Source organism: Podarcis gaigeae (genome assembly GCF_964106915.1).
Source record: "Podarcis gaigeae genome assembly, chromosome: 5".
Taxonomy (NCBI): domain Eukaryota; kingdom Metazoa; phylum Chordata; class Lepidosauria; order Squamata; family Lacertidae; genus Podarcis; species Podarcis gaigeae.
The window spans coordinates 80152533-80179220 of NC_139681.1; the positions used below are offsets into that span (position 1 = coordinate 80152533).

General features: G+C 42.8%; 1 protein-coding gene across 10 annotated transcripts in view; it reads right to left on the bottom strand.

The window, feature by feature from the left end:
- Positions 1–660: 660 nt before the first annotated feature.
- The window catches only part of VEPH1 (ventricular zone expressed PH domain containing 1), a 141568-nt gene continuing 115540 nt past the window's right edge, over positions 661–26688 (bottom strand). For all 10 annotated transcript variants that reach the window (XR_014564322.1, XM_083739370.1, XM_083739366.1 and 7 more), the window contains 3 exons: positions 20228–20345; positions 7802–7938; positions 661–4242 (listed from right to left, as the gene is read on the bottom strand). Coding sequence is in view for 9 of the 10 variants with exons in the window: in XM_083739370.1 (XP_083595496.1) it covers positions 4006–4242; positions 7802–7938; positions 20228–20345 (492 nt within the window). In the remaining variant the exon portion in view is untranslated. The remainder of the gene's footprint in view (positions 4243–7801; positions 7939–20227; positions 20346–26688) is intronic.

Sequence of the window (26688 nt, forward strand, 5' to 3'; positions counted from 1 at the left end):
ACTCATAGATTCACCCTCCTCCCCTGCTTTCTGTTTGAGTTGGACTGGGAGAAGGTTGTTTCCCTACTAAATCAACAATAGAGCAAGTCCAGGGACAACTTGCAGCAGTGACAGAACACACACTTGGCTAATAAAATAGCCATGGCAGAACGTCCTGCATGAATGTGTGCTTTCAAAGCCTATTAAGCTAACAATCACTGTAACTTATTGTGGCAATGGATCTGATTATGTGTTGCGCGCTCTCGCGCGCGCGCACACACGCACAAAATGACATTTGGTTTGTATACCTTGCAAGAACTGGATGTCCTAAAGAGACCGACCTAAACATCTCAATGACGTGTCCTTGGATTGTGAGCGCTCAAGGGGGCACAGCTCGTTTCCTTATGTACAATTACTTTTGACATTTTTCAACTGCGGTGTGACTGAGTTTTCTAATCAGGTTTTGCCAGGACCTGGCCTCCACTGCAAGGACGTACTTCTTTCTCGATGTTCCTTACACAGTAATACAACGGTGGACAAGCACAGTTCTTAACTGGGAAGCAAACATTTCCAAATGGTAAAGAACAGACACTTTTCCACCCAGGGACTGAGTAGAGGGATGCTTGGCAGAAAAAAATATAGCATACATCAAATTTAAAGATAAACTTTGGATAAGAAAGCTTTAAGATAGAGGAAATTCCTAAATTTTAATTTAAATATTATTTTCTGAACGACATCCCCTCAGAAGAACAGTACACTTAAGGATACTGCAGTGTTAGAGATAACAAAATTAGATCAGCAGTGATATCCACATTCTACATTAATATTTTCATTTGCACATCCATGGAAGAGACTTGCATAACCATGGGGATACAAGCCTGTGGCTGGCAGGTATTTGTAAATCACATACGCAAATGAACACTTACTTGATTACTTGAAAAAGGAATATTTTTAAAGTAATGAATTTTCATCTGTTCATTAGAAGTACAATGATTAATCCCAAACTCCAGGCTATCCATAGCTCCTGACTGCTCTCTCATCCTGCTATACATTAATATGGCAGCATGTAAGCTTCTTGCGGGCAGAGAACTTAGTGCTTATGAGATGAAAACTTGAGGGCCTTGTACTGTCCTACAAATGACTACATTGTTATTACTATTGTTATTTCTTCCTTCTATAATACTATCAGTGTATATGGGGCTTTGCAGACTACACAGGCATAAAGATGAATGTGTACAACTGCAGTTAACGTCCCCCGGTCTTGTTTTAGTGGAGGATAAAAACCCAGGAATTAAAAGGTAAATATAGTGGAGCTGAAAACACCAGGAGTTAAAACAATAATAATGAAGTAACTATTAACGTATAGGAAACAGGCACAAAAATGATCTAACGCAAAGCCAACATCATAAAAGTCTTTATGATGCTAAAATTCCAGCCCAATTTTGACATCCTTTGCAGATAAAGAGCCTGCCCCATTAACCCCAAGCCACATTACAGCAATGCCGAAAGGATGAGAGGACTCTCTGGGCTCTGATGAGATCTCTCCAGTGGAAAGATAAACCCATCTGTGTATGGGGCTGGGCTTGTATTTTCACACCCCACCCCACTTACAATGTTATCAATGGCCTTTCCAATCAAAGTGCCAGAGGCATTAAATCCAGGCATAATATTTCAGAGTTCACGCACACTAGCAAAGGCTCGAATTCATGAAGCGGGTGACCACCTGCGATACTAGACACAGCTGATAGGGTTGGGATACGTGTGGGTGTGTTTTGCACATCAGCTTATACGTTCATCACAAGACACCAGAAACATTGTGCTTCAGTGGGAGGTGAAACCAGCAGCGGCGCAACAAGCCAATTGGGCGCCTGGGGCGGCGCCCGTGCCTTGAGCTCAGGGGCGGGGCCAGCCGTCTGCGGGGGCGGGACCAGCTGGGGCAGGATGTTCCACAGGGCCTCCAAGGAGTCTGCCTGCGTCCTCCCACTCAGCCGCCCTACAGCTGGGGGGGGGGGCGCGAGGCAGCGGGCAGACCATTTGGGGCAGTGTGGAGCCTGCGGGTGCCCAAGCCACTGCGTCACTCCCAGGAGAGATTTGTGTCTTGGGCACACTGCAAGCCCCGCAGTGAGTTCCACCCAGCATTTTGTCACCCCCCCCCCCAGTGGTGACAGTCGGCCCGGCCTGCACCCACTGCACCCTCCTTCCCCGGAAACCAGAACAGGTTTGCAGCTGAGGATGCTGCATTGTCTGCAGTGAGTTCAGCAAAGGTTTTAATTCCTGCATTGTACTGGCTTGAAAGAATTTACTCTCCTTTACATACCCCAGTGGGTAAGACAGATGGACAGAAAATCCTGTTGACCTTCAGGGTTTTCATAATCTACAATCTCTGTTGCTCACACGTCTGTGACTATCCTCAAAACGTTCCGTGTCCAATTTCAATCAATGGGTGGAATTCAACAAAGCCCTGATGAGATTGTTCCATTTTCTGCTTGCCTGATGGAATCACTTCCCTTCTGCTCCTTCTACACAGTGTTCTGGGGTTTTCCCCAACCCTCTTGAATAAATTTTGGGGAGGAGAAAGCCCAGTTGCATTACCAGGAGTCCTTGCACTGGCTTTGCTGCTGGAGCGGCTTAGCTGAATCCGGCCCAATGTGTACAGACAGGTGTGGCCTGGGAAGATCTCCCCACCCTGTCGCCATCTTGTTAGTATCAAGTGAGCAGTCCTGAGTTTGTGTTGGGTGCTACGTGGTAGCAGGCTGGAGGCACAGAAGGTGGCAGGCAGGCAGGATACATGCAGTGATGTCAGGGCAAAACATATAGCAGAGTTCATGTATAAAGCCCACCTTGAGTGGGTCCTACATCCACCCAAAGTGCAGTCAAAGTCAGTCGAATAAGGCTGTGTGGATACATAAACAGCTGTTGAGATGGTGGTGATAATAAGAGCCATTAATATCATCACGGCGCACTTCAAGAAAGACATGGTTGGCAGAGCTGGTAAAAAAGTTAAAGGCCTCATACTGCCCCTGGAAAGCAGGGTCCAGGCACTGTGTCCCTCTGCACACATGAACAGATTTCCATTGCATGCTACTTAAACAATACTCAGGACAAAGGCAATCTTATGTACATCTGTAGGTATTATCCAAGGAGCAAGATGTTGCTTCTGTAGTGTTCATGTACGTTCTATGCACAGAAATGCATTGGTCCCCCGAACAAGCACTGGGTGCACTCAGATGTGGGGATTATTGTGATAGTTTTCTGGTTGTAATGCTAGTGCTTCTGTCCCTGTTTCCAACATTCCTTTTATGCTGCATTACCTGCTGCATACAGAACTGTAGCCTTTTGACAGATATATCACCATGCCGTGCTAAATTCCATTCGTATCAATGACTGTGACGTAACACAAAAGCAAACACCACTGTATGCATCACATCCTTTTTGAGCATGCCTGCTTCTGTTCACCCATGAAAATGGTGGGAGACGAAAGTATGCCAGAATAGCACCACCATTTCACGTGAGAGCCAGTGATGGGATCCGTGAAATTACAGCACAAGACTCCCACAGTTTTTCCAAGGGGTTAACGAAGTTGCAAATTTATTTTTATTTTTATTTGCAAATTTTTATTTTTTCTTCCTGGAAGCAATTAACGTGGAAGCGAGTGTTGAACTTCCACTAGATTCTGCTAGATTTCCTGAAGTAGGTGTGAATGATTGCATAAAATACAAAAATGTTCCAGTGTGGAAACGTGGAGAAAATAGAATAAAGTGCTGCCTGAATGCAGCCACTATAGAACAGGAGAGATTGGAAGCACATTTGTCAATCTGAAGCAACTATAATGGACATGGCATTAGTTGCATTACTCCCCGCGCCACTCCTCATAAACAAGGGATGTTGCAACGGCGCCCAGCTTGAGCAACATTATCAATGAGGTCTTATATTGCCTTTTTTTCTCCTTCTGTGACTCAGATGATGAGATATTTTACATATTCGTGTGTGCTAGCCTTGTGAATCATATAAACAGGCCCAGAGTTCTTACAAATATGTGGTTGCTTCCCTGCTCTCCCTTTCTTTCGCTTGGGCCACTGCTACGTTAATGCACTGGAGCCATTCCTCGGCATTCTTCTCATCTTTGGCCTTGAAAACGTAGGTCTTACTGTCCGTGAATATTTCAAAGGCCCGAGGGAGGCTGCGGTCCCTGCGTTTCTTGGCCACCACTTTGACACTCTGGACCTTGCTGAGCTCAATGGGGCAGTCGTCTGGGTCATCTTTCTAAAACAGAGAAGGAAGTGAAGATTGGGGGGGGGGCAGGTGAAACAGAGTTCAAGGTTTGTGCTGACTATACCGTATATACTTGAGTATAAGCTGACCCGAATATAAGCCAAGGCACCTAATTTGGGGGGGGGGACTGGGAAAACATATTGACTTGAATATAAACCAGTTCACCACACCACAAACCTGGTGATGGCGGCAGCGAAGAACAAGCAGCCCAAAAGGGCTGCTTTCAGGCTGCTCATTCCTCCTCTGCCGCTGCTGACGGGGCAAAGGTGGTGGAGCAGGAAGGAGCAGCATGAAAGGGCTCCTTTCGGGCTGCTTGTCCCTCCTCCGCTGCCACCGACAGCGGAAAAGGCAGAGGAGGAGGAAGGAGCAGCCCGAAAGGAGCCCTTTCTGACCTGACTGATAACCCTGGGCTATGAAGGGCTCCTTTCTCGCCGCTCGTCCCTCTGCCGCCATCCGCCTCACTCGAGTATAAGCCAAGGGAGGCTTTTTCAGCATAAAAATATGCTGAAAAAGTCAGGTTATATTCAAGTATATATATTCGAGTATATATGGTACATGGTTGGTTAATCTGCTAAAAGTGGCCTGTTGCTGATGTGGTTCTTACATATTGTTCATCACCATGCTATTCCACAGTATTGAACTAGTTTAACACTATTTCCTTTCTCCAGCGAACCCGGGGAACTATAGCTCTATAAGAAGGGAGAGGAGAAAATTCTCAGCACCCCTACCAAACCACAATTCTCAGGGCCCTTGGAGAGAAGCTGTGGCAGTTTAAATGGCATAACATCGCCAGACGTTTCTAGGGCAGATATACACTCAAAAGTCTCCAGGGAGGAAAAAATAACTCTTAAAGCATAATTTGTTCCACTGGAGTCAATCTTTAGGAGTGCGGCTTAATGAGACATCAATAAATTTTTGCATAGTTTAATGTGCGAGTTTCTCCTCTTTCAACATAAGCACAGTTCTCTAACTGAATCCAGAGATGTAGGATTTGGGCAATTTTCCCACCAGGGTTTTAAGCAGTCTTAATGCATGTGAAAGATGCCCGACTGATAACCCTGGGCTATGAAGTGCTCTGTTTCTTCTCAGAGTCAACCTGGCACATGCAGAGGCGTATCCAGCAGGCTTCCACAGCCATGCCACCTGCAACGGTTCCTCTGGTGCAAAAGTACAAATTGTGACAGGAGGTGGGCCTTTAAGATACAAAGGCTTGAACTGAAGCCCATGGTTCATTTATCTCCATCCCATTATCTGTATGTAAGCCCAGAGAAATTACTAGGGGAGCTAAATGGAGGTACTGTACTTGTGCTCCTCTTCCAAGAATTGGCCTTGGTAGCATCTAGTGATGATCCATTGGAAAGCTTTGTGTGTTGCTGACAACACTTTGGTTACCCACGAGTGATGCTTCCCTCTCCATTTTGCTCCATGGTGCCAACTTTGCACAAGCAAGGCAAGAAGAGCTGGCACGAGGGCACTGACATTCTGGAGTATTGCAGGAGCTGCAATGCTGGCAAATTGGCACTGGGCACAATCTGCCATGGCGACAAGGCTATCATAACTCAGCACGCGAGTTCGCCATGATTATATTTGGTACACTGGTAACCATTTGTTGAGAGTGTAAGGATCCCTTGCCATCTTTACAGTGTATGGAAGGAACTTCAAGGCCCAATTAGGCCGGAGAAATCTTAGTAAAAAGGTAAAGGTAAAGGACCTCAACAGTTAAGTACAGTCGCGAATGACTCTGGGGTTGCGGCACTCATCTCGCTTTACTGGCTGAAGAGTTTGGATTTGATATCCCACTTTATCACTACCCGAAGGAGTCTCAAAGCGGCTAACATTCTCTGAGAGACTTCAGAGAAGTGTGACTGGCCCAAGGTCACCCAACAGCTGCATGTGGAGGTGCAGAGACGCAAACCTGGTTCACCAGATTACGAGTCTACTGCTCTTAACCACTACACCACACTGGCTCTGTGCCGAGGGAACCGGCGTTTGTCCGCAGACAGCTTCCGGGTCATGTGGCCAACATGACTAAGCCACTTCTGGTGAAACCAGAGCAGTGCACAGAAACGCTGTTTACCTTTCGAACTGCTAGGCTGGCAGGAGCTGGGACCGAGCAATGGGAGCTCACCCCGTTGTGGGGATTTGAACCACCGACCTTCCAATCAGCAAGCCCTAGGCTCAGTGGTTTAGACCACAGCGCCACAGAAATCTTAGTAGCTGTTACCTATTATATGCAAAAATTAAAAAGCGGACTGATCCACAGGGGGTGATGCTGTCATTTTATTAGGTGAAATAGCTGGGTAATGGTGTGGGGCATGTAACTAGAGCTTTAATGAGTTTGCACCTGCCTCAATTGCACCTTAACCTAGAAATCCACATTAAAACTGTAATAATTCTGGATGAAATCCTGTTTATTGTTTTAGGCAGAAGAAGAGTGCTTAGAATGCTACTTGGGGGGAAAAACCTGAACAAAAATTAATCTCTCTCTTTTAAAATCCTCGAGCTTGCTAGAAATGGTTGTTCAGCAATTCAAATCTGCCAAATCCATTTGCTTTCCAGAAAGATACCAACTCCTTTGATTTACAAATGAGATCACCCATAAAGAAACTCCTTGCCATTTTTCATGATGTGATATTCTTTTACCATTGAGAATAGAGGTACTTTTATGTGCCTCCTGCTCTGTTATGAAAGCAGGTCTAATTATCTTCCATTACGGCAAAAGTCCTTTTTCTAAGTCAATCAGATATGATACAATTGGTAGCAGAATTCATCCAATTAGCCTGGGAGAAAATCAACCTGAAGTCTGATGTATTCTTAAAACTAACCATCAGCCAATGGGATCAAGATGAGCAGGTGACAGCAAAGGTTGCAAGGTTTTAAGCCGGGGCAATTGGAATAAGATCCACTATTTGACTATTGATTCAAAAACCCCAAATCTATTTTATATAATTGACTTTTTTATTTTTATTCTTTGTATATCGTATTGTCGTTTTATTGCTATGGCCGATGGCTGACGCAAATAAAAATTCATTCAGGGTTAATCTATTTGTTATGGCTTAAGTTGGTTAAGGCTTTACAAGACACACTTTAAGTGTTCCAGAAATATAACTCGGGATAAATCTACCAATTGTCTTATTTCTAGTTCTCTCTCAAGCCCACTCCTCTCTCTTGACATTTCTGTTATATCTGTGACTCACAGAGGCACAACACGATCACAACCGCCTCCTCAAAGCAACCAATTCAGTTTCTGTGTCAAAACAAGGCACAGATTAATTAATTCGTCTCATCCAAGAGTGCCTGGAACAAAGTCAGCACTGGGAAACCACTGAAAATTAGGGCAAAGTCCTTAATCATCAGCTGGTACTGCCCCGATTGAGTGATGAGCATACATGTTAACTCACTTTTGTTATGTTATGTATAATAAGCTTTTTCAGACATGTGAGCGTTTCGTTAAAGTTTGTGGTATATGAGAAATAATCATCAAGACTTTTAAGGCCTGATTATGCAGGGACATTTCTAAATGGTTTCTTTCCCCTCTCTCCCAACTTACAGATTTCCCTTTGCGAAAGAGAAGCTGATTCCCAGCAAGCGTGAAATAGCGGGTTTTCCACCTTTTGATGAATTTCCACCGAACTTGCTTTTCTTTCAGCTTGCCTTCAATTAAGGGTTGGCCATCTTGATTGACAACTGTGGAAATATTAGAGAGAGAGAGAGAGAGAGAGAGAGAGAGAGAGAGAGAGAGAGAGAAAGAATATTGTTATGAATTCTTGTTTCTCCTTTGGTGGCTCAGACTTTATAGAAAATTTAGAATCAGAAGCCCAGGATGTGGCATCTATATAAGCTGTTTTGCTATATCCCCCGCACCCCGCAAAACAAACAGCAACAGCAAAGAAACCATAGTTCAGATGAACCACAGTTTGCCTGGGTTTGGGTGACGTGACAAGCTATGGTTCATCTGAAACAGAAGGGGAACCTTCTAAACTCCTCATTGCGCTTGTGTTGGAAGAGGAGTACATGGGCTCAAAGCTTACTGGGTTTCATTTGTACAATAGGAAACTTTAGCGCTATGGCTGAATCAGCTCATTTTTTTCATACCAAGGAGTTAAACTTATTCCATCCATTTGCAAACTAATTTTCAAAATTTTGATAAACAAGATTTCCCTTCCTTCTGTCCCTATGCAGCTGTTAGCAGCCAATCTCCCAGAGAACAAAGAGGACATTTGGTGGCTGAGGAATACTGTTCTTGTCAGCTCTGAGAAAGAATGATGAAATTTAACAATGTATATGTTTTTAGAATGTTTTTACTATTTTAGAATATTATTGTGTAGGAATTGTAGATGTGTTTGATGCCATGGGCTCCTTTGTGGGGAAGGGCAGGATATAAATTCAATAAATAAAATAAATAATACACCCAGAATTTGTCTGCAAAAGTAAATCAATTTACACAAATATGTCTGCTCTGTTCTAGCTATAGATCTGGTGGTACCTGACTAGTGTTGTTGTTTTTTAAAGGAATAGATTCTAAGTAATGAGTCTTATTTTCTTTACTTTTAGCAAAGCCTCTTTATTTACAAGGGAGCCTGTAGACGCTGCTTTTAGAACTGCAAGAGATTAGATTATTTGCAGCAGGACAAGCTTGCATAAGCTTTGAGAAACACAAGCTTTCATGTGATGTCTGAAAAGCAGTTTCTTGTTATGAAACTTCAGGTCCAAGTGAATTTTCTTGGCCTTCTGATGCCACGTCTCAGCAATGTGGGACGCAAGAAATTCTAGTATGTCACTGAAGAGCTATGGTGGCCATGGACAACTTTTAATTCTAACTCCCACTGTGTATATTTGGATAAATCCATGGCTATGCAGAAATGTCAACTTTAAAGGGCGCCCTAACGGATGAGATGCCAACATGTCTGAGGGAGTAATTAAAACAAAAAAAGTTCAGAGGGTCACAATGAACTAGTATTCCAAATACTTCTTTTTTTATTTTCTTTGCAATTAAGCTGTCTAAACATGTACAGTTTTATACAGCAACCTTCTAACCTCTTTGTGGTAGAATCTTATGACTTTAATGGAAGCAACCTTTTCCATGGTATCTTAGTCACTGGATGAAGTGCTTTGGCCGGCATTGTAACAAAGCTTCTTATCTCAATCTGTCCGATTAAAAGTTAAATGCATTACCTTACTGTAATATTGATAAGAACAAAACTGGATACTAAGTGCCTCTCTGGCTAAAGACTTGTGGGCATGTGCATCAAGCAAAATATTCATTTGGGCTAACTAGGCTGGGATGAAGCCTAAGAATTCAAAGTCATGCACACCAAACAATTCACAAAACAGACGTCACAATCTCATTTGCTGGTGTGGGGAAGGGGGGGGGGAGTTCTGTTGCACAAGTGTAGATTCTTGCGCTGAAGGAACAAGTTACATAATGCTACTCTGGCTACAACTCTAGGTTTTGAGAGTGTTCCCTTAATATTCCATCAGCACCAAAGGAAATTTATCTCCTAACAGGGCTAACAGCAGTTTGGGGGCATTTTAATAAGGGAAATGGCAGGGAAGAAGGGGTAATTTCTCCATGAGCAATGGTCCTGCTCTTGATTTCTCCCTTCCCTGTCACATATCTGTTATTTGAAGAAAAAATTAAGGGACCTGATGTAAAAGTAAGTATGGAATTTGAGGTTCCCAACCATTTGTTTGAAGCATCCTGCATCAATTAACAACGTTTCTCACTGGAACATGCCCAGACCAACCCATTTTTGCGAAATTTGCACATGAAAACACAAATGGCGTGCATAGGCTATGTCCTAGTCAGCATCCCAGTTTGGGATTTTGTTGTATTAAGACTGCACTCCTAAACCTACATACGTGGAATGAATATTCTTGGGGATTTACTTTGGGGTAGATAAGTATAGGATTGTGCTATCAATGCTGCGTTTAGTTTGGCACTAGGTGCTCATTAGAATGGTAGCCTTCTTGCGGTTGCTAAGTCACTGGAAATAAGAAATTACTGTCGATCTGCTGCACACCACCCAGAAACCTACTGTATGATCACCATCCCCCCCCCCACCAGCCTTCACTTCTTCCACAGTGCATGGAAGATGTGTGCTATTTGCATCTACCTGAAATTTCAATACAGATATTCACAAAGCTCGTGTTTATGCAGAGAGGATTCAAGGAAGTAAATGTTTAAATATTTGCCTAACTAGGAAATAAACGCTTCTCGCAACATACGACTTCATTGAGAATCCCTCAACAATGTGAAAAATGTTGGCTGAAAAGGAAAGTTAAACACGATTCTCCTACCCACATACAAATGCTTTAATCATCAAGAGTTAGGTTCATAACTCAACAGTGTGAAGTGAGAACTAACCTTCACCCAAAGATCCCAGGGCAGTTCACATCATAAAAATACAAAGTGGGAATACAAAATAAAACAAATACAAACACAAACTAATAACCCCTCTCCTACAAACACATTTTAAAAACCATAGAGAGGCCTCGATGGCAGCATTCGACCCCCAGGCCCAAGCTCCCCCACCCGGGGGTATAAAATACATGTGTATTTCTGCTAGTAATTTCCACAACATGACTTTTGTTTTTCTCTAAAGGGAATGCTTTATAAGCTAATATGAGGGAAAAATATAGGACTACGTGTGCAAAAACAGTCTAAAGATGCAATTCTATACACACTTAACTGAGAGTCAGTCTGATTGAATCTACTCTCAATCCCCATAAATCTACTTTGCTAAAGAAAAGACAAGAAAATAAATTAAAACAGCACTGAATTTCTAAGAAACACATTTGCACATCATGTGTAGTTATCCCCTCCACAGTATTTCCTAGGTAGTGAAGTGATTTAAGCTGTTAATGGAGAAAGGTTGATGTTGAAATATTGGGCTGTTATAATACCAGCCAACTTTCTGTAACCTTAGGCCAACTGGCTGGGTACAGATGCACAAGCACAGGGGGGAAGAGAATGAAGTAGGCTAGAAAAGGGCCTGATTGGCTAGAAGACTTGAAGACCCAAATCTCAGTTCTTTCACTCAGTCTGGTTCATTTTGCTTCCTTAAATACATCTCTGGGATCCAGGGTCCAGATCATGGGTAGGTAAACTAAGGCCCGGGGGCCGGATCCTGCCCAATTGCCTTCTAAATCCAGCTTGCAGACAGTCCATGAATCAGCGTGTTTTTACATGAGTAGAATGTGTCCTTTTATTTAAAATGCATCTCTGGGTTATTTGTGGGGCATAGGAATTTGTTCATTTTTTTCTTCCAAAATATAGTCCGTCCACCCCCAAGGTCTGAGGGACAGGGGACCAGCCCTCTGCTGAAAAAGTCTGCTGACCCCTGGTCCAGACAATAAAACACTGTCAAGCTAAGGCATTCTATGGAATGGTCTTTGGCGTCTTTAGGAAACTTTAGGATTGCAATTAAAACACGATATATATATAGTGGTACCTTGGGTTACATACGCTTCAGGTTACATATGCTTCAGATTACAGATTCCGCTAACCCAGAAATAGTACCTTGGGTTAAGAACTTTGCTTCAGGATGAGAACAGAAATTGTGCGGTGGTGGGAGGCCCCATTAGCTAAAGTGGTGCTCCAGGTTATGAACAGTTTCAGGTTAAGAACGGACCTCCGGAATGAATTAAGTACGTAACCAGAGGTACCACTGTATATTGCTTCAATCTTTTTAACATCAATGAGGACTACATAACCTTAAAGGGGTGTGTGGACTGTATGGCCCACCAGATGCTATTGGACTTCAGCTCCCATTAGCCCTAGCCAGCATAGTCAATGCTCATGCCATGGGCCAGGAGTCAGCTTCGCCTGTTGAACAGCTGCCTGAAGGTGGACTGACTCCACCTGCAGCTGATCAGCCTTCAAGGACACAGAGGAGAAGGCACTGATGAGAACCAGTTGGCTTTAGCCTTCCTAAGCAGAGCTTCCAGCAGCAGTCAGATGCTGTTAACATTTGTAGTTCCTGGCCCTGCCTTGCTGCTTCCTGCTTGTCTTGACCATTGACTTCATGATTATCAGATTACCTGACCTTGGACCATCTGACCATGCAGCTTGATGTTTGGTGGACCCTAGGACTGGACCTGACTTTGGATGCTGACTCTACCTCCAGGCAAGTATAATTCAGAGACTCTTCTGGTTGGCTGACCTCCCACTCTCCTGAACTCTGCATGTTGCTGCTCAGCAATGAGACTATGGCAGCTTAGCGATGATGGGAGTTGTTGTCCATTAACATCTGGAGAGCCACAGGCTTTCCACTTTAGTCTAAAGTCTCCTTGAGTTATCTCTAGATATCGGCGTATGAAGCAACTGAAGAAAAATGGTGCACAGTATATCCATCACCAATGAGGGCAGTGACTCTCCTTGGAACTACTTAGTCCCTAGTTACAAAACCAACTCAGTTGATCTCTGGCACAAACTGCTAGACCCTGGAAAATTTTCAGGATGTACAGGGATATTCATATATGGTATATTATTCACGTTAAAATAGTTCATGAAGAACGAGATCTTCATTTCCAAGACTGACCCCACCACAACAGCCTTAGAGAATGAGTTAGAAGAAAACTTAATATTTGTAAGGCACAGCAATTCACTAAATACAAGAAGTGTATCCTTCCAAACACAATGGAACAACCTTTCTACCCACTCAAAAATGCAATAAACACTGAGAAAGGAGTCTGGAATTTCCAACTTTGCCAGCTGAAGTTATTGTCAAGGGTACAAAATGTCCTGAAACAAGTCTTGAAATTCCTGACACAGCTACCATAAATCATCAGAGTTTCATTAAAGCAAATTATTCTCTTGTGAGTTTGTGCAAATGAGGATGGCATCGGTGGATTTACTGGAAGGGAAAATTAGCAGTGACGAGAAGAAGTCCTTGGCTGGCTGCGCTTTGATCCCATTGTGAGGTGGATATAACTGGGGGCTGCGTTTGAAAGCAAGAGTGCTGGAGGAAAATGGTCCATGAGTCATTTTCTGTTCTCTACACGTATCAAATGGATGAGATATGGGTCCCTTCCAGATCATCTGCTTACTGAGCATTCACCCTGATTCATATGTACAAAGGTTGTGGAGAGGTTAGATGATGTCAGTGGTTGAGCATTATGGCCAGGTCAAATGAACTTTCCAGCACATTTCCCCATGACTTTACTTACCACAAAAATATGATTGGGGGAGGGGTGTTACTTGTTGTGCAAATGTGCCAAGCCAACTTTAAATGTGTGAATGTACTGGTTATGTGATTGAATTTTGCCTGCAAATAGTGACCAGCTGAAAGTACATATGGAAAAAGAGACCCCAAAATAATATTTTAAGGAGCCATTGTATTGCCTGTTGGCTTTATGGCAGTGGTTCTCAAAGGGTGTGGTGCGCCACACTGGCAGGAAGACTGAAGGACAAAGAAACATTTAAACATTTCAGTATGGTATGGTATCAATTTCTTTATTTACAGAATATGGATAGGTATCTTTTCAAAGTGATACTAAGGACAAGTCTAGTTGCGTTTACCAATGTATTTTTTACCTTATCAGCAACAAAATTGGCTTGAGCAAATTTTTATTTTGAAAGTGTGACCCAGAGAATAAAGTCTGAGAACCACTACTTTATGGTCTTGGACACAACATCCCACCCTTTCTGTGCCTTGTGCTATTTTAGTTCCGAATAATAATTTAAAAAGCCACACAGAGATTTCATGAGTAGGTTTGTTTTTTAAACTCTCTGGTTAAAAATGTGTTGACTTTTAATTGCCTGTAAGAAAAGCTGTTTGGAGCAAAACTACACGTTTACGAAAAACATGGGGTTCCACCCAAAATGGAATCTCCGTGTTACATTTCCCCCCTCCTCCATTGGAGGCAGTGTGCCTCTGAATACTATTTGCTGGGAATCGCAAGCAGGGAGTGTGCCACTGCACTCAGGTCCTGCTTGGGGACTTTGCATAGGCATCTGGTTGGCCACTGTGAGAACAGAGTGCTGGACTAGATGGGCCATTGGCCTGAACAAGCTGAGCTCTTCTTGATGTAAGCCTGTGCTCTGATGTCATGAGGTTGTGGTTTTCCTCATTCCACCATAACGGATGGGCAGTGAAAGGATGATGACAGTGTGAAGACATGTCTCACAATGTGTAATTCTACCCTTATATGAAAGGGACACAGGTGGCGCTGTGGGTTAAACCACAGAGCCTAGGATTTGCCGATCAGAAGGTCAGCGGTTCAAATCCCCGCGACGGGGTGAGCTCCCGTTGCTCGGTCCCAGCTCCTGCCAACCTAGCAGTTTGAAAGCATGTCCAAGTGCAAGTAGATAAACAGGTACCGCTCCAGCGGAAAGGTAAACGGCATTTCCGTGCACTGCTCTAGTTGACCAGAAGTGGCTTAGTCATGCTGGCCACATGACCCAGAGGCTGTACGCTGGCTCCCTCGGCCAATAAAGCGAGATGAGCTCTGCAACCCCAGAGTCGGCGACGACTGGACCTAATGGTCAGGGGTCCCTTTACCTTTACTCTTATATGAATAAGGCCCTGTTTGCACTTTTCCTGGAGCAGCTACTCCAGATAATAGCCATCTGCTGCCCACAGAGACCAGGGCAGATGGCAGAATTATGAACCACACTGACATTGCTCACCCGGACTCTCTTAAGGGTTTCTTTTTCCCAGCTTGGTACATGCATATCTGATCTGTTCTAACTCATGGCTGGCCCGTCCATTAGGAAGAATGAGGAGATGGCCTTGGGGAGCTGATTTGAGGTGTGATGAAAGGTTTGCAAAATTGTTATTCATTTGATGGTTGTCCTTCTACTGACAGGGAGAGAGGTGTTTGTGGGCTTTTCTGCCTCAAGCGCCAAAGTACATTGCATGATGTCTTCAGCTGAATATTCTGGTTCCTTCCATCGGAAAGTATTCAACTTACATGAGCTGATGGGAAAGCTCTACCTCTGGGATTTGAAGATGTGGTCACTGGATGATGAATACATGTGCGAACTCATCATTCAGTCACCCACAGCTGTCTCCTAAACCAAACTTCTCAGGCTGGGCACCCCACTGGCCAGACCATTATCTCCATATACCCCTGCAGGCCAAGTCTGACACGTGGCCAGGGTCAACCACCTTTCAATCATCTGAGATCACAATGACAACACGTGTCCAGCATTTGTTCACATGGTTTGCACTCAAGCAGAATGGGCAGCTTCCCAGTGTGGTGGTCAGCTGATATTCAGCGCAAGATAAGTGCTGAGCATAGGGCTTTCCAGGGGCTGAATATCAGCTGACAGCACTTGGTAAGGGCTGTGCAAGAGGCTTTGAAGGGACCACCAATCAGCTAATCAGCAGGGCCAACAAAGCCCTGTTTTCCAAACTCCATCTTTACCTGGATCCACACTTGACATTTATGAGATTAAGTGTGGGGCAGGAGGGCATGTCTTGGTTGAAACAGCCTGGCCTAGTTATGCCTGCAGATCAGAGGTCCTTCAGCCTTGCAGTACATAAAGCACTGGTTTAAGGTCCTTGCATTAATTTACAAAGTCCTGAGCAACTTAGGCCCAGGGAACCTTAGGGACCACCTGAACCTTTACATCCCACTTGATCACCATGATCACACCTGCAGGAGCAGTGTTCCCTCAGCTGCTGAAGTCCATCTGATGACAACAAGGAACCAAGTCTTTGGTGTCTTCAATCTGCCAATAGAGATTCAGCAGACACCTTCGGTGACAGTTTTTAAATGCCTGCTGAAAGCTCTTCTATTCTGTCAGGCCTACAGAATACATCTTTTCATCAAATCTGATTTCTGGTTTTTATATATATATATATTGTTTTTACTGTATGGTTTTATGCACATCTGTCGTAAACAGGTTTTTTATGAATAGTGGTTCACAAATATTTTTTTATAAATAGTAATTTTTAAAATGTATATTTGGAAAGCTGGAAATCAGGAACACTCAGAGGTGATAGACTTGGCTGGTAGCAACACAGGCACGAAACAAGATGCAGGGATTAAAGGACCAGTGGGTGAACCACATACACCACATTGAGCTCCTTGGAGGAAAACATGGGATAGAAATGCACTAAAATAAAGAAATAAAATAACTACTATGAGGAAGCAAATGCTAAGGGTGAGGTATGGACAGAGCTGCGCCTGGTATGTCTCTGATCGGATTTTAGTGCAGAAATCCCTTTTAAAACCCAGAACTCACATTCAATCCCAGTTCGTAACATAGGACCAAACGTTTAGTTTTGATTATATACATGTCTGACTCCCCACCGTCTGCAGTCTGCATTTCTCCTATCCTCCTCCTTTCTTATTTCCTTTGCTTTTCCCCTTTTCCCTTCTTTTAAGAAAACTTAAACAAACAACACAAATGGCTGCAGTGTCACTGGGTGTGACCCACCTTAGGATGGGTCACGACCCATCAGCTGAAGACAAAGGGTCTAATGGATATCAGTAGTCTCTAACATGTATTTCCAGGGTGAGGAGTCCAGCTGCCTGTAAAATAATATGCTCCCCATCTGGCAGATGACTACTCAAAAAATAAACCCATTTCATTTTTTTGCTATGACAGCAGGAAATGAGCAAAGAAAGCCCCCAATATAGTGAGGTTTCTAATGTCAAACATTTTGATTCAATATGTTCCACACTGGAGTGTTTGGAGATATATATATATAGATATATATATATATATATATATATATATATCATTGAAAGTGGCTACTTTTAAATAATAACTAAGAGAGACAGGAACTGGCAAAACCATACAGTTAAGTCTTTTAAACAGACATTTTATGTCTTTTTAGCTGAACAATTTTCCTTAAGAACTATCAAAAGCAGACATAGCATTCCATTTAGGAAATTCAATATGTTAGGAGTCTACTGAAAAATTATGAATGCAGGCTTTAAACAACCTTTAGATTCCTCATTCATTTAGCTGTAGTTGCACATGCAACCAAATTAATTAATCAAAGTAATTTGTTACTCCCCCAAGAGTTAATATTAGGCCCGCAACAATATTTTCTGATTTCAAAATTTGCATTTGATGCAGCCTGAGAGATTGCTGAAAGAGGATCCACCAAATGGAACATCTGATTTGTTTCGTTGCTGACTAGCACACTTCTGTTTCTGTAGTGACAACTCTTCAATTCCCAATTCCATTCCTCTTTTCCTGCACTTGACTTCATTTGTCCACATGGCTGTTTAATTGATTGATTTTACTTACAACTTTTTTTGTGTGGTGATATATTGGGCATATTTGGCAAAGTGTTGGCACAGCACTCAAAAGTACATCAGCTGGCACAACTGTGAGCAAATTAAGCCATGAACCAGGAATTGGGAATTTGCCACTTTCCAGAACTTGCTGTAATATCATTCTTATCATCCCTGGGCTGCTAGATGGTGGCTGGACCTAATCGAAGTCCAACAACATGTTCCTGCCATAGATAGTGAAGGCTAAGAAGAATGGAAATGGGGCTGAGAAGAACAGCATCAAGATCGAATAAATGTTGGACATATTATCACGAAGGAGCTTTTTGACACTTGCAAAACGAGGGAAGCCATTTTGTCTCAGTCATAGTTTTTACACTCTACAATGGCAGGATTGAAAAGAGATTTGCCTATTGTCCAGTACAATACTCTCCAGTGCATTTTCCCACCACTTCCCTTATTGCCAAAAGGTTCGGGGTTTTTGGGGAGAAGCAGGTTTGTTATGGAAGAGTGGCAAATCAACTTTAATTGCCCAACCTCAATTTGTCACGATGAGATTGAATCCCATATGAAAACAGCAACATTCTGGATTTGCCCTATACTTCACTTGGGTCTGTAAGATCCGCCAGAAAAACAAACTGGGGCCCAAACAGCTACCTAGATCCATGGATGGAGCTTGTGCTGGCTTAGTGGAATTCTTTCCTTTGAACAACTTGCATGGTAGAGTGCCTATTAGTTTGGAAAAAGAAATGGGACTATGCAAGAAAAAGTTATTGGTTTCTATTATCCCCAGGTATATAGAAGTACATAAGTTTACAATTTATATATATTGTACAGAAAAGCTTGAAAACCAAAGAAAGATCAACAAGTACTTGTAAACTTCCAGGACTTATGTAACATTGATGACATAACTGATGAGCCCATGGAAATAATTCACCTCATTGTCCAGAGATGGAACTTCTGGACTTACATTAGACACTAAAAACAGGAACTCTTATTTTTTGTGGCTATGCTTTGTTTAGGAGATGGGGTAAGCATGGCCAAATGGTGCCCCAAATCCTGATCACTGCCCTCCCCCATGACTGCCTACTGCCTGTGTCCAGAAAGTATGATTCTATAATATTCTGTGCACGTCCCCTGTTCTTAAAATGTCCAACAGTTGTAAAAGTAGTCTGCGATGTGGAATTGGGTCCACTCTTTGAGAAGTATAAGTAAAAATGCCCTTCATTTAATTATTTGTTGGATCCTGGCCATTTTCAAGTGTGCAATACACAGGCACCTAAACGGCTGTTCTTCGTGGGTTGTCTTGTATCTCATAACAATTATGTTTCCTTTCCCTGGAATGGGATGAAATTTGGTGACTGAAGGTAAGGTGGGTTTTAGCAGCCCTAGATTGTATTTAGATTTTAACTGGTAATTTAGATGTCCTCCATTTAAATTATTGTAAGTTAAACTCTCAGGATTGGGTAGGAAAACCTTTCAAACCCCTAATTAATTTCTTGGAAGTAAGCAACTTATTATTTACTCAAGTTCTATTAGTTTCACTGGAACATGCTTCCCTGTAGATGTGCTTAGGATTTCGGTCTTAATTTATTTTGTCCAGGGATTGCATAGAAAAACTGCTTAATCGAGCAATGACTCTGTCTAGATCATACCCTTCAGCAGATGTGCTGCTGAATAAAATGAACCCAGTTTTCTTTGAAAAATGCTGGAAAATTAATTATGACTTGTGCTAAACCAAGTTGGGTAAAATACAATGAAAAGCACTTCACACAAATGCAAAACTCTCTGATGATGTTAGTGAAAATTTAGAAAGTCTTCAACTCTGTGTAATAGCCAACAGTCAGCATTAGAAAGTTGTCCAAACTCCCTAATTGCCAGCTGTTTCCACCCTGCTGTAAGATTTCAGCAGTGTCACATCTTCAGATGGCAACTCATTTTAATTGGCATCTGTTTTCCCCCTCATATCTCCATCTGTGCCAAACCATGAAATGTTTTTTTGTGCAAACATGCTGGCCCAAAAGAATAATTGGTGTAAGTCCATTTAACTGAGCCACACCCCAAAGAAGCAGAAATCAGTAATAAAGCAAGCCAAGTCATTATAGGAATTACAGCTCATCATTTAACATTGGGAAGCCAACGAACAGGTTTCAAAAATTATGTATAAAAAATCATTATTATGACTTTGCTGGGCATGGTTTCATTAGCTTAAATATTTTTAAATGGACACATAAAACTTGGATAGGTGCACTTGCATATGCACACTAGTTAAATCCTCCAGTAATTTAGCCCACTACTTCCAGCAATATCTGGAGGGCCAAAGGTTCCCCATCCCTGCTATAGAGAGAGAAAGTATTGCATTATATTTGTGTGTATCAATGCTGGGGTTTTCTTTACCACATTTCTCCCCATGTAAATAAATGCTCCAGCACCTTGATGATGTGGCACACAGATTTGTGGTTTGCCCTTTGAATTAAGAAGTGTACTGGTTTCCTGATCTGATGAATTTCCACCAAAACATTCAGCTGAGATGCAACACACAGTGGAATTTTAAGCAGTTGTCCTTGGGAGAAAGTCCTATCGAATTCAAGGAGATCGCCTCCTTGTAAATGTGTTTTAGGATTGCAGCTGTAAGTGACTCTACATTTGTACATGTTCATTACAGACATGAATGGTTTGGTCGCCTAATTCATATCGTCTGCACAGAGCAGCCCACAGCACTGTCAGATTTTGAACATTATTACTTGTGTATCTCACTACTACAGGAAAAACTCGTTACCTGTTGCTTTTTCGGGGTTATTACACATGAAGCACTGCCAAGCCCCTGCTTCCTCACTGTAACCAAATAAATCAAAGAACCTCACTTCTTCCAGATGTATCCGCACATGGTCCAGATCCTAGGCAAGTTACAAAAAAGAAAATGGGGGGGGGGGAGAGACACCAACCCTTTTAGGAACAGACTTGACTGATGTGCAATTTTGACATAAATCAAAGAACCTCACTTCTTCCAGATTTATTACCTGCAAAATAAAAAGTAATAAGGTTAAGTACTTCTAGCAATGGGAACTGAAAGTAAAAGTTTATAAGCAATGGGAACTGAAAGTAAAAGTTTATAAGCAATGGATTCAAGCCCTCAGTCTCGTATAATATAGCAATTACGCTGTGTGCTGTTATGCAACTACTCCAGTCAACGTTTTGGTGATTGACTAATGTAATTTTAAAAAGCTGTACAGAGTGCAGACCGAGCACTATGTCTGATTCTCCTGTGGCCCTCCAACTGAAAATGGCTTCTCATCCCTGCCCCACAGTGATTATTTTGGAGATCCTCAGTGTTGCAGAATAGTCCAGACTGAATGGTCTTCACTTTTGTACTAATGACAGGCTAAAGTGAAGGTGTCATTGTGGATTGCAGAAGATCCATGCTGTTGTTTGCTGGGCTATCTGGTATCTAGTGAGGAACACGTGTCCTTTGTTATTGTTTAGTCATTTAGTTTGTGACCCCATGGACCAGAGCACGCCAGGCACTCCTGTCTTCCACTGCAGTTTGGTCAAACTCATGCTGGTAGCTTCGAGAACACTGTCCAGCCATCTCGTCCTCTGTCGTCCCCTTCTCCTTGTGCCCTCCATCTTTCCCAACATCAGGGTCTTTTCCAACGAGTCTTCTCTTCTTATGAGGTGGCCAAAGTATTGGAGCCTCAGCTTCAGGATCTGTCCTTCCAGTGAGCACTCAGGGCTGATTTCCTTAAGAATGGATAGGTTTGATCTTCTTGCAGTCCATGGGACTCTCCAGAGTCTCCTCCAGCACCATAATTCAAAAGCATCAATTCTTCGGCGATCAGCCTTCTTTATGGTCCAGCTCTCACTTCCATACATCACTACTGGGAGAACTATAACTTTAACTATACGGACCTTCAAGCCCCTTTGCCATGGCAAAGCAGTGATCCATGAAGGGGAATACATGTCCTTTAGGATGCCCTAAAACTAACCCAGAAAAACTGATTATTTTGAAGCTAAATTCATAGAATCAGTTGGAAGGGACCCAGTGTCATCTAGTCCAACCCCTGCAATGCAGGAATCTTAGCTAAAGCATCCATGACAGATGACCATCCAACCTCTGCTTAGAAACCTCCAAGGAAGCAAAGTCCACAACCCACCAAGGGAGACTGTTCCACTGTCGAACAGCTCTTACTGTCAGAAAATTTTTCCGAATGTTTAGTCGGAAATTCCTTTCTTGTAACAGGCTGAATTTTATTAGAACAAGATCTTTTAGCTTGATGACAAAACAGAAATGCCATTTTATCTCCCACAAGAAACTTGTTCAAAGTTTTCTCTTCTTCCCCCTTTAGAGGAAAAGTTACCTAGATTTTGTTGACGCCTTAAAGGACACAGAGTAAGATTTCCTTCACAAATGACAGCATGAGCTAACACAAATGATTTCTAAACGAATCGCAAGGAGGTTGCCGTGTTTGTTTAAAAAGTAACATAGCCTATGTACTTTCATAAATATCCATGAAGCAATTGACCGGAAATCTGTTAGGAAATAAATACATCTGGAAGCATTTTACTTACCAGAATATTTGAACTACGTTATAAAAATATTTTCTGCGGTATGTGCATACTGAAGAGTACAACACAACATTCTTTGCTAGCTAATTTCTTTTTTTTTTTTTAAGACTCTGTTTAACCCATATGCACTGATTTGGCCATATTCTGCAGTCTGTTACAATTATACAAGTCATAAACCCTTTCACTGAAGTCACTGGGGTATGTTCTTCTGCCAGAGAAATTTGCTGATTGTGTAAACTTCAAATTTACATGAGTGGAAGTAAAGAGAAAGGGGGAAAAAGGGGGGTGGGAGAAGAACCTCTCACCAGAATTTAGCACCAGCAATTTTTAAAAATATATCTAACTTAATACATCACCTGTGCATGTATTTACTCAGAAGTAAATTTCATTGGGTTTTATCGGACTTATTCCCAAGAAAGTGTTGCATAGGATTTCAGTTTAAGAATAACAGGCTATTATTGTCAGGTAGCTGCATAATAAAACACTTGTTGTCTATGATTGACAATATGATAAATTGAATTTCATCCTTGTATTTTATACGAGGGGCTGTGCCTCAGCTCATGTTTCTTGCCAACCTCCCTAGACATCGTTTTTGCTCCTTTTAATTGACAGGTGGGTCATGCTCAGGATAGCATGTATGTTTCTCTGTGTCCATTTAATGCTCACAACAATCCTAGGAGGTAGGTGGTCCTCTCAAACCTTGGCTGAACCTGTCTTTTTCCTTCAGGTTAGGTGAAGCCAAGCAACGGTGACTGGCCAAAGGTCAACCAGAAAGCTTCATGACTGGAAGGCAATCTGAACCCAGTTTCCCCCATGCTGCCTCTTCATCACACCGATACCCGATTCTTCCTCCAGGGAGGAAGCTTACACACGATTTCCCAGCAGTCTCCTAACTGAGCAGCTTACATGACTAGGCCTGCTTAGCCTCAGTAGAACCATGTGCCTTTCGGCCATTCTTGTTTCAACAAATTATTCCAGACCAAGGTAGATGTGCTGTGGGAAATCCATCACTGGCTTTCCAAATATGTTTCTCTTTGGCTGACGAAGCAGTTGCATGAGCCTCCAGTTTGGATTTGGCAGAGGTGCTTAACTCTTTCCTCACAATATCCTAATAACAGAAATGTCCATCTAATGCACTGCTTTTTCTTGCACACATTGGGAAGAGATTTCCATCAGGGAAATGGCACTTCACGTAGGTGGGATAGTAAAAGTCATGGTTTAACAAACCATAGTTTAACAAATCACGGTTTAGCATTATGCAGACTTGGGCATCAAGTGATGGGCAACTCAAAACTGCATCCTCACTAGTCTTTGGTACAAAGCACAATCCATTTTTTAAATCCCTTCAGAGCATCCATGTGCATTTTGAAAACTACAGCAAAAGCTGGCATATGTCCAGGTTGAGGGAACTATGCCAAATAACTGATAGACAGGATGGATAAGGTCTTCCCTACCTCCTGAGTAGTTGTGACAAATGTTTAAAAATGCTATTTCAATTGGCTAGGGTAAAATGAAGCCTTTTTTTAAAAAAAAAAAAAAATAATTCCCCAGCAAAGAGAAGTTTCTTTAACCAGACTGCCCGGCATTCTAAATTTCTCTGACTGATATAAAACATCTGGCTGTCTCTGATGAAATGTAACAGAGTAGTGAAGTTGACATGCTTTATTATGATAGGACGGACTAGTTGTAAATTAAAATAAAAACACAAAAAAACAGATTTAGTAAATCACCATTCACAAGTTTTCCTTGCTGTTTATCAATTGGCCTTTTCATGTTCCATTTTCCATTAAAAGGTCTTTCCCCCCGGAAGACCTTGCTTGAGCTGCAAAATTGACATTCCACAACTGAAGGCAATGGAGTACAAATAATTCATGTCATAAAAACTTGAGAAGAGACCTGGATCAGACTAAAGGCCCATCTAGCCCAGCATCCTATACTTACAGTGGTCAACCAGATGACTCTCAGATGCCCACAAGCAAGACCTGGGCCCCACAACACTCTTCCCACTTGTAATTTGCAACAGCTGGCATTTAGAGGCATACAGTCTCTGACACTGGCAGTGGTACACAGCAATCATAACTAGTAACCATGGATTTGTCTAATCCACTTTTAAAGCCACCTAGGTTAGTGGGTAGGGGCACGGGTGGCACTGTGGGTTAAACCACAGAGCCTAGGACTTGCCAATCAGAAGGTCGGCAGTTCGAATCCCCGCGATGGGGTGAGCTCGCGTTGCTCGGTCCCAGCTCCTGCCAACCTAGCAGTTCAAAAGCACCTCAAAGTGCAAGTAGATAAATAGGTACCGCTCCAGCGGGAAGGTAAACGGCATTTCCGTGCACTGCTCTGGTTCGCCAGAAGTGGGTTAGTCATGCTGGCCACATGACCTGGAAGCTGTACACCAGGTCCTTTGGCCAACAAAGCGAGATGAGCACCACAACCCCAGAGTCAGCCACGACTAGTCAGGGGTCAGGGGTCCCTTTACCTCTACGTTAGTGGGTGTCACTACATTTTGTGGTTGTGCATTTCATACTTCAGCTGTGTGCTGAATAAAGAAGTACAGTCGTACCTTGGAAGTCGAACAGAATCCGTTCCGGAAGTCCATTTGTCTTCCAAACGTTCAAAAACAAAGCTGCTGCAGCCAATCAGTAGCCGCGGAAGGCCCGTCGTGCATTCAGGTTCCAAAAGAACGTTCACAAACGGGAAAAATCACTTCTGGGTTTGCAGCTTCTGGGAACCAAAATGTCTGAGTTCCAGGGAGTTCAGGATCCAAGGTACGACTGTACTTCGTTTTTCCTGTTCTGAATCTTCCAACATTCAGCTTCATTGGATGATCCCACATTCTAGTATTATATGAGAGGAAGAAAAACTTCTCCCCATCCTAGTTTCTCTACACCATGCATAACTTCATATACCCCAACCATGTTTTCGTTCTAAGCTAAAAAGCATAAGATGTTATAATTAAACCTTTTCTATAATATTGTTTTTGAGGTATGGTGACTAGGGTTGTACACAGTGTTCCAAGTGCAAAGTATAGATTTGTTTAATGCCCATTAGGATATCGGTAGTTTTATTTTCAACTCCTTCTCCCAGGTGGAAAACGGCCTGCAAGGCAGGGAGCAGGTCTTCCAGGAATCACAGCCAAGATGTTAAAATGAGTTTAAAAGCATCAGTCTCAACTGAAATTCTTGAGTGCACCTACTGGTTCCTCCTCTGTGAAAAATATCAAATGATACCTGCTCTCTGTCTGTCTTGATCTTTAAACAGTTACTGATCTGTAAGAGGACAATGTGTTTTGATCCCATGGCTACTAAGCTTACCGTACTTTTTTCCTTTAAAATCATACTAAAAAGTGGGGGTTGTAACTCTTTGCCATATCCCCCCATTTTCTTAAATTAGTCTGCATAAATAGAGGGCATCTTATACATGGGGGCGTCTTATAGACAGAAAAGTATGGTACTTGGGAGTCTTTGGTGAGGAATTTGTTGAAAGTCCAAGTTCCCAGTCTGGCTACATGGAATGGTAAGATCCATGTGTCTTCTTAATTCCATAGAATCATAGACTTGTAGAATTGGAAGGGGTCCTAAGGGTCATTCTAGTTCAATCCCCTGAAATGCAGGAATCACAGCTAAAGAATCCCTGACATACAGCCATCCAAACTCTGTTTAAAAACCTCCAATGGAGGAGAGCCCATCACCTTCTGAGGTTTCCACTGTCACGGTCCGGTTCACGGGCGATCAAAGTCCCGGCAGGGGACGTCAGGACTGGGGGCAAGATGGCGGGGTGGGAGAAGGAACAGGAGTCCAGAAGCCAGAAGTCAGGAAGCCAAGGGTCCGAGGGTCAAGAAGCAAGGAGTCAAGGGTCCAAGGATCAAGAAGCAGGGAGTCAAGAAGCCGAGGTTCAAGGATCAGGAAGCAAGAAGCCAAACACAGCAAGGCAGGAAGCATGTTGCTGTGGCAAAGAGCCAAAGGGAAATGCTGACCTTATATCCCTTCCCAGCTCTTGCCACCAGGTGCTGTGAGTTACCAGTCGGCCTCATCTATGAGGCCGCGCCTTGCCTCTTCAGAAAAAACTTAGGAAGGCCCCAGTCCTGCAAAGTCCTATTGGCATAGCCATCAACTTTTCCCTTTTCTTGCGAGGAATCCTATTTGGAATAAGGGAATTTCCCTTTAAAAAAGGGAAACGTTGACAGCTATGCCTATTGGTCACAGGGCCTGGCTCCTGCATGCACACCTGACATCCACTGTCAAACAGCTCTTATCACCAGAACATTCTTCCTAATCTATATTCAGAATTTCCCCTCCTGTAATTTGAATCCACTGGTTTAGGTCCTACACTCTGGAGCAACAGGAAGCAAGCTTGCTCCGTCTTCCATGTAACAGCCTTTCCGGTGTCTGAAGATGACTATTATATCACTTCTCAGTCTTCTCTTCCCCAGGCTAAGCATACTCTGCTCTCTCAACCATTCCTGGAAAGGCTTGATTTCCAGACCCTTTGTCACCTCTGTCGTCCTGCTCTGCACAAGTTCTAGCTTGTCAATATCCTTCGTAAACAGCAGTGTGTTTCTACGGCACTATGAGGAGCAGCAGAAATTGGTAACCCTAGAAGCAGGAATGATGTGGGACTGAAGAACTTCATGCTGACGGCATTAACAGTGGCATGCAGACTGCACATGCCTCA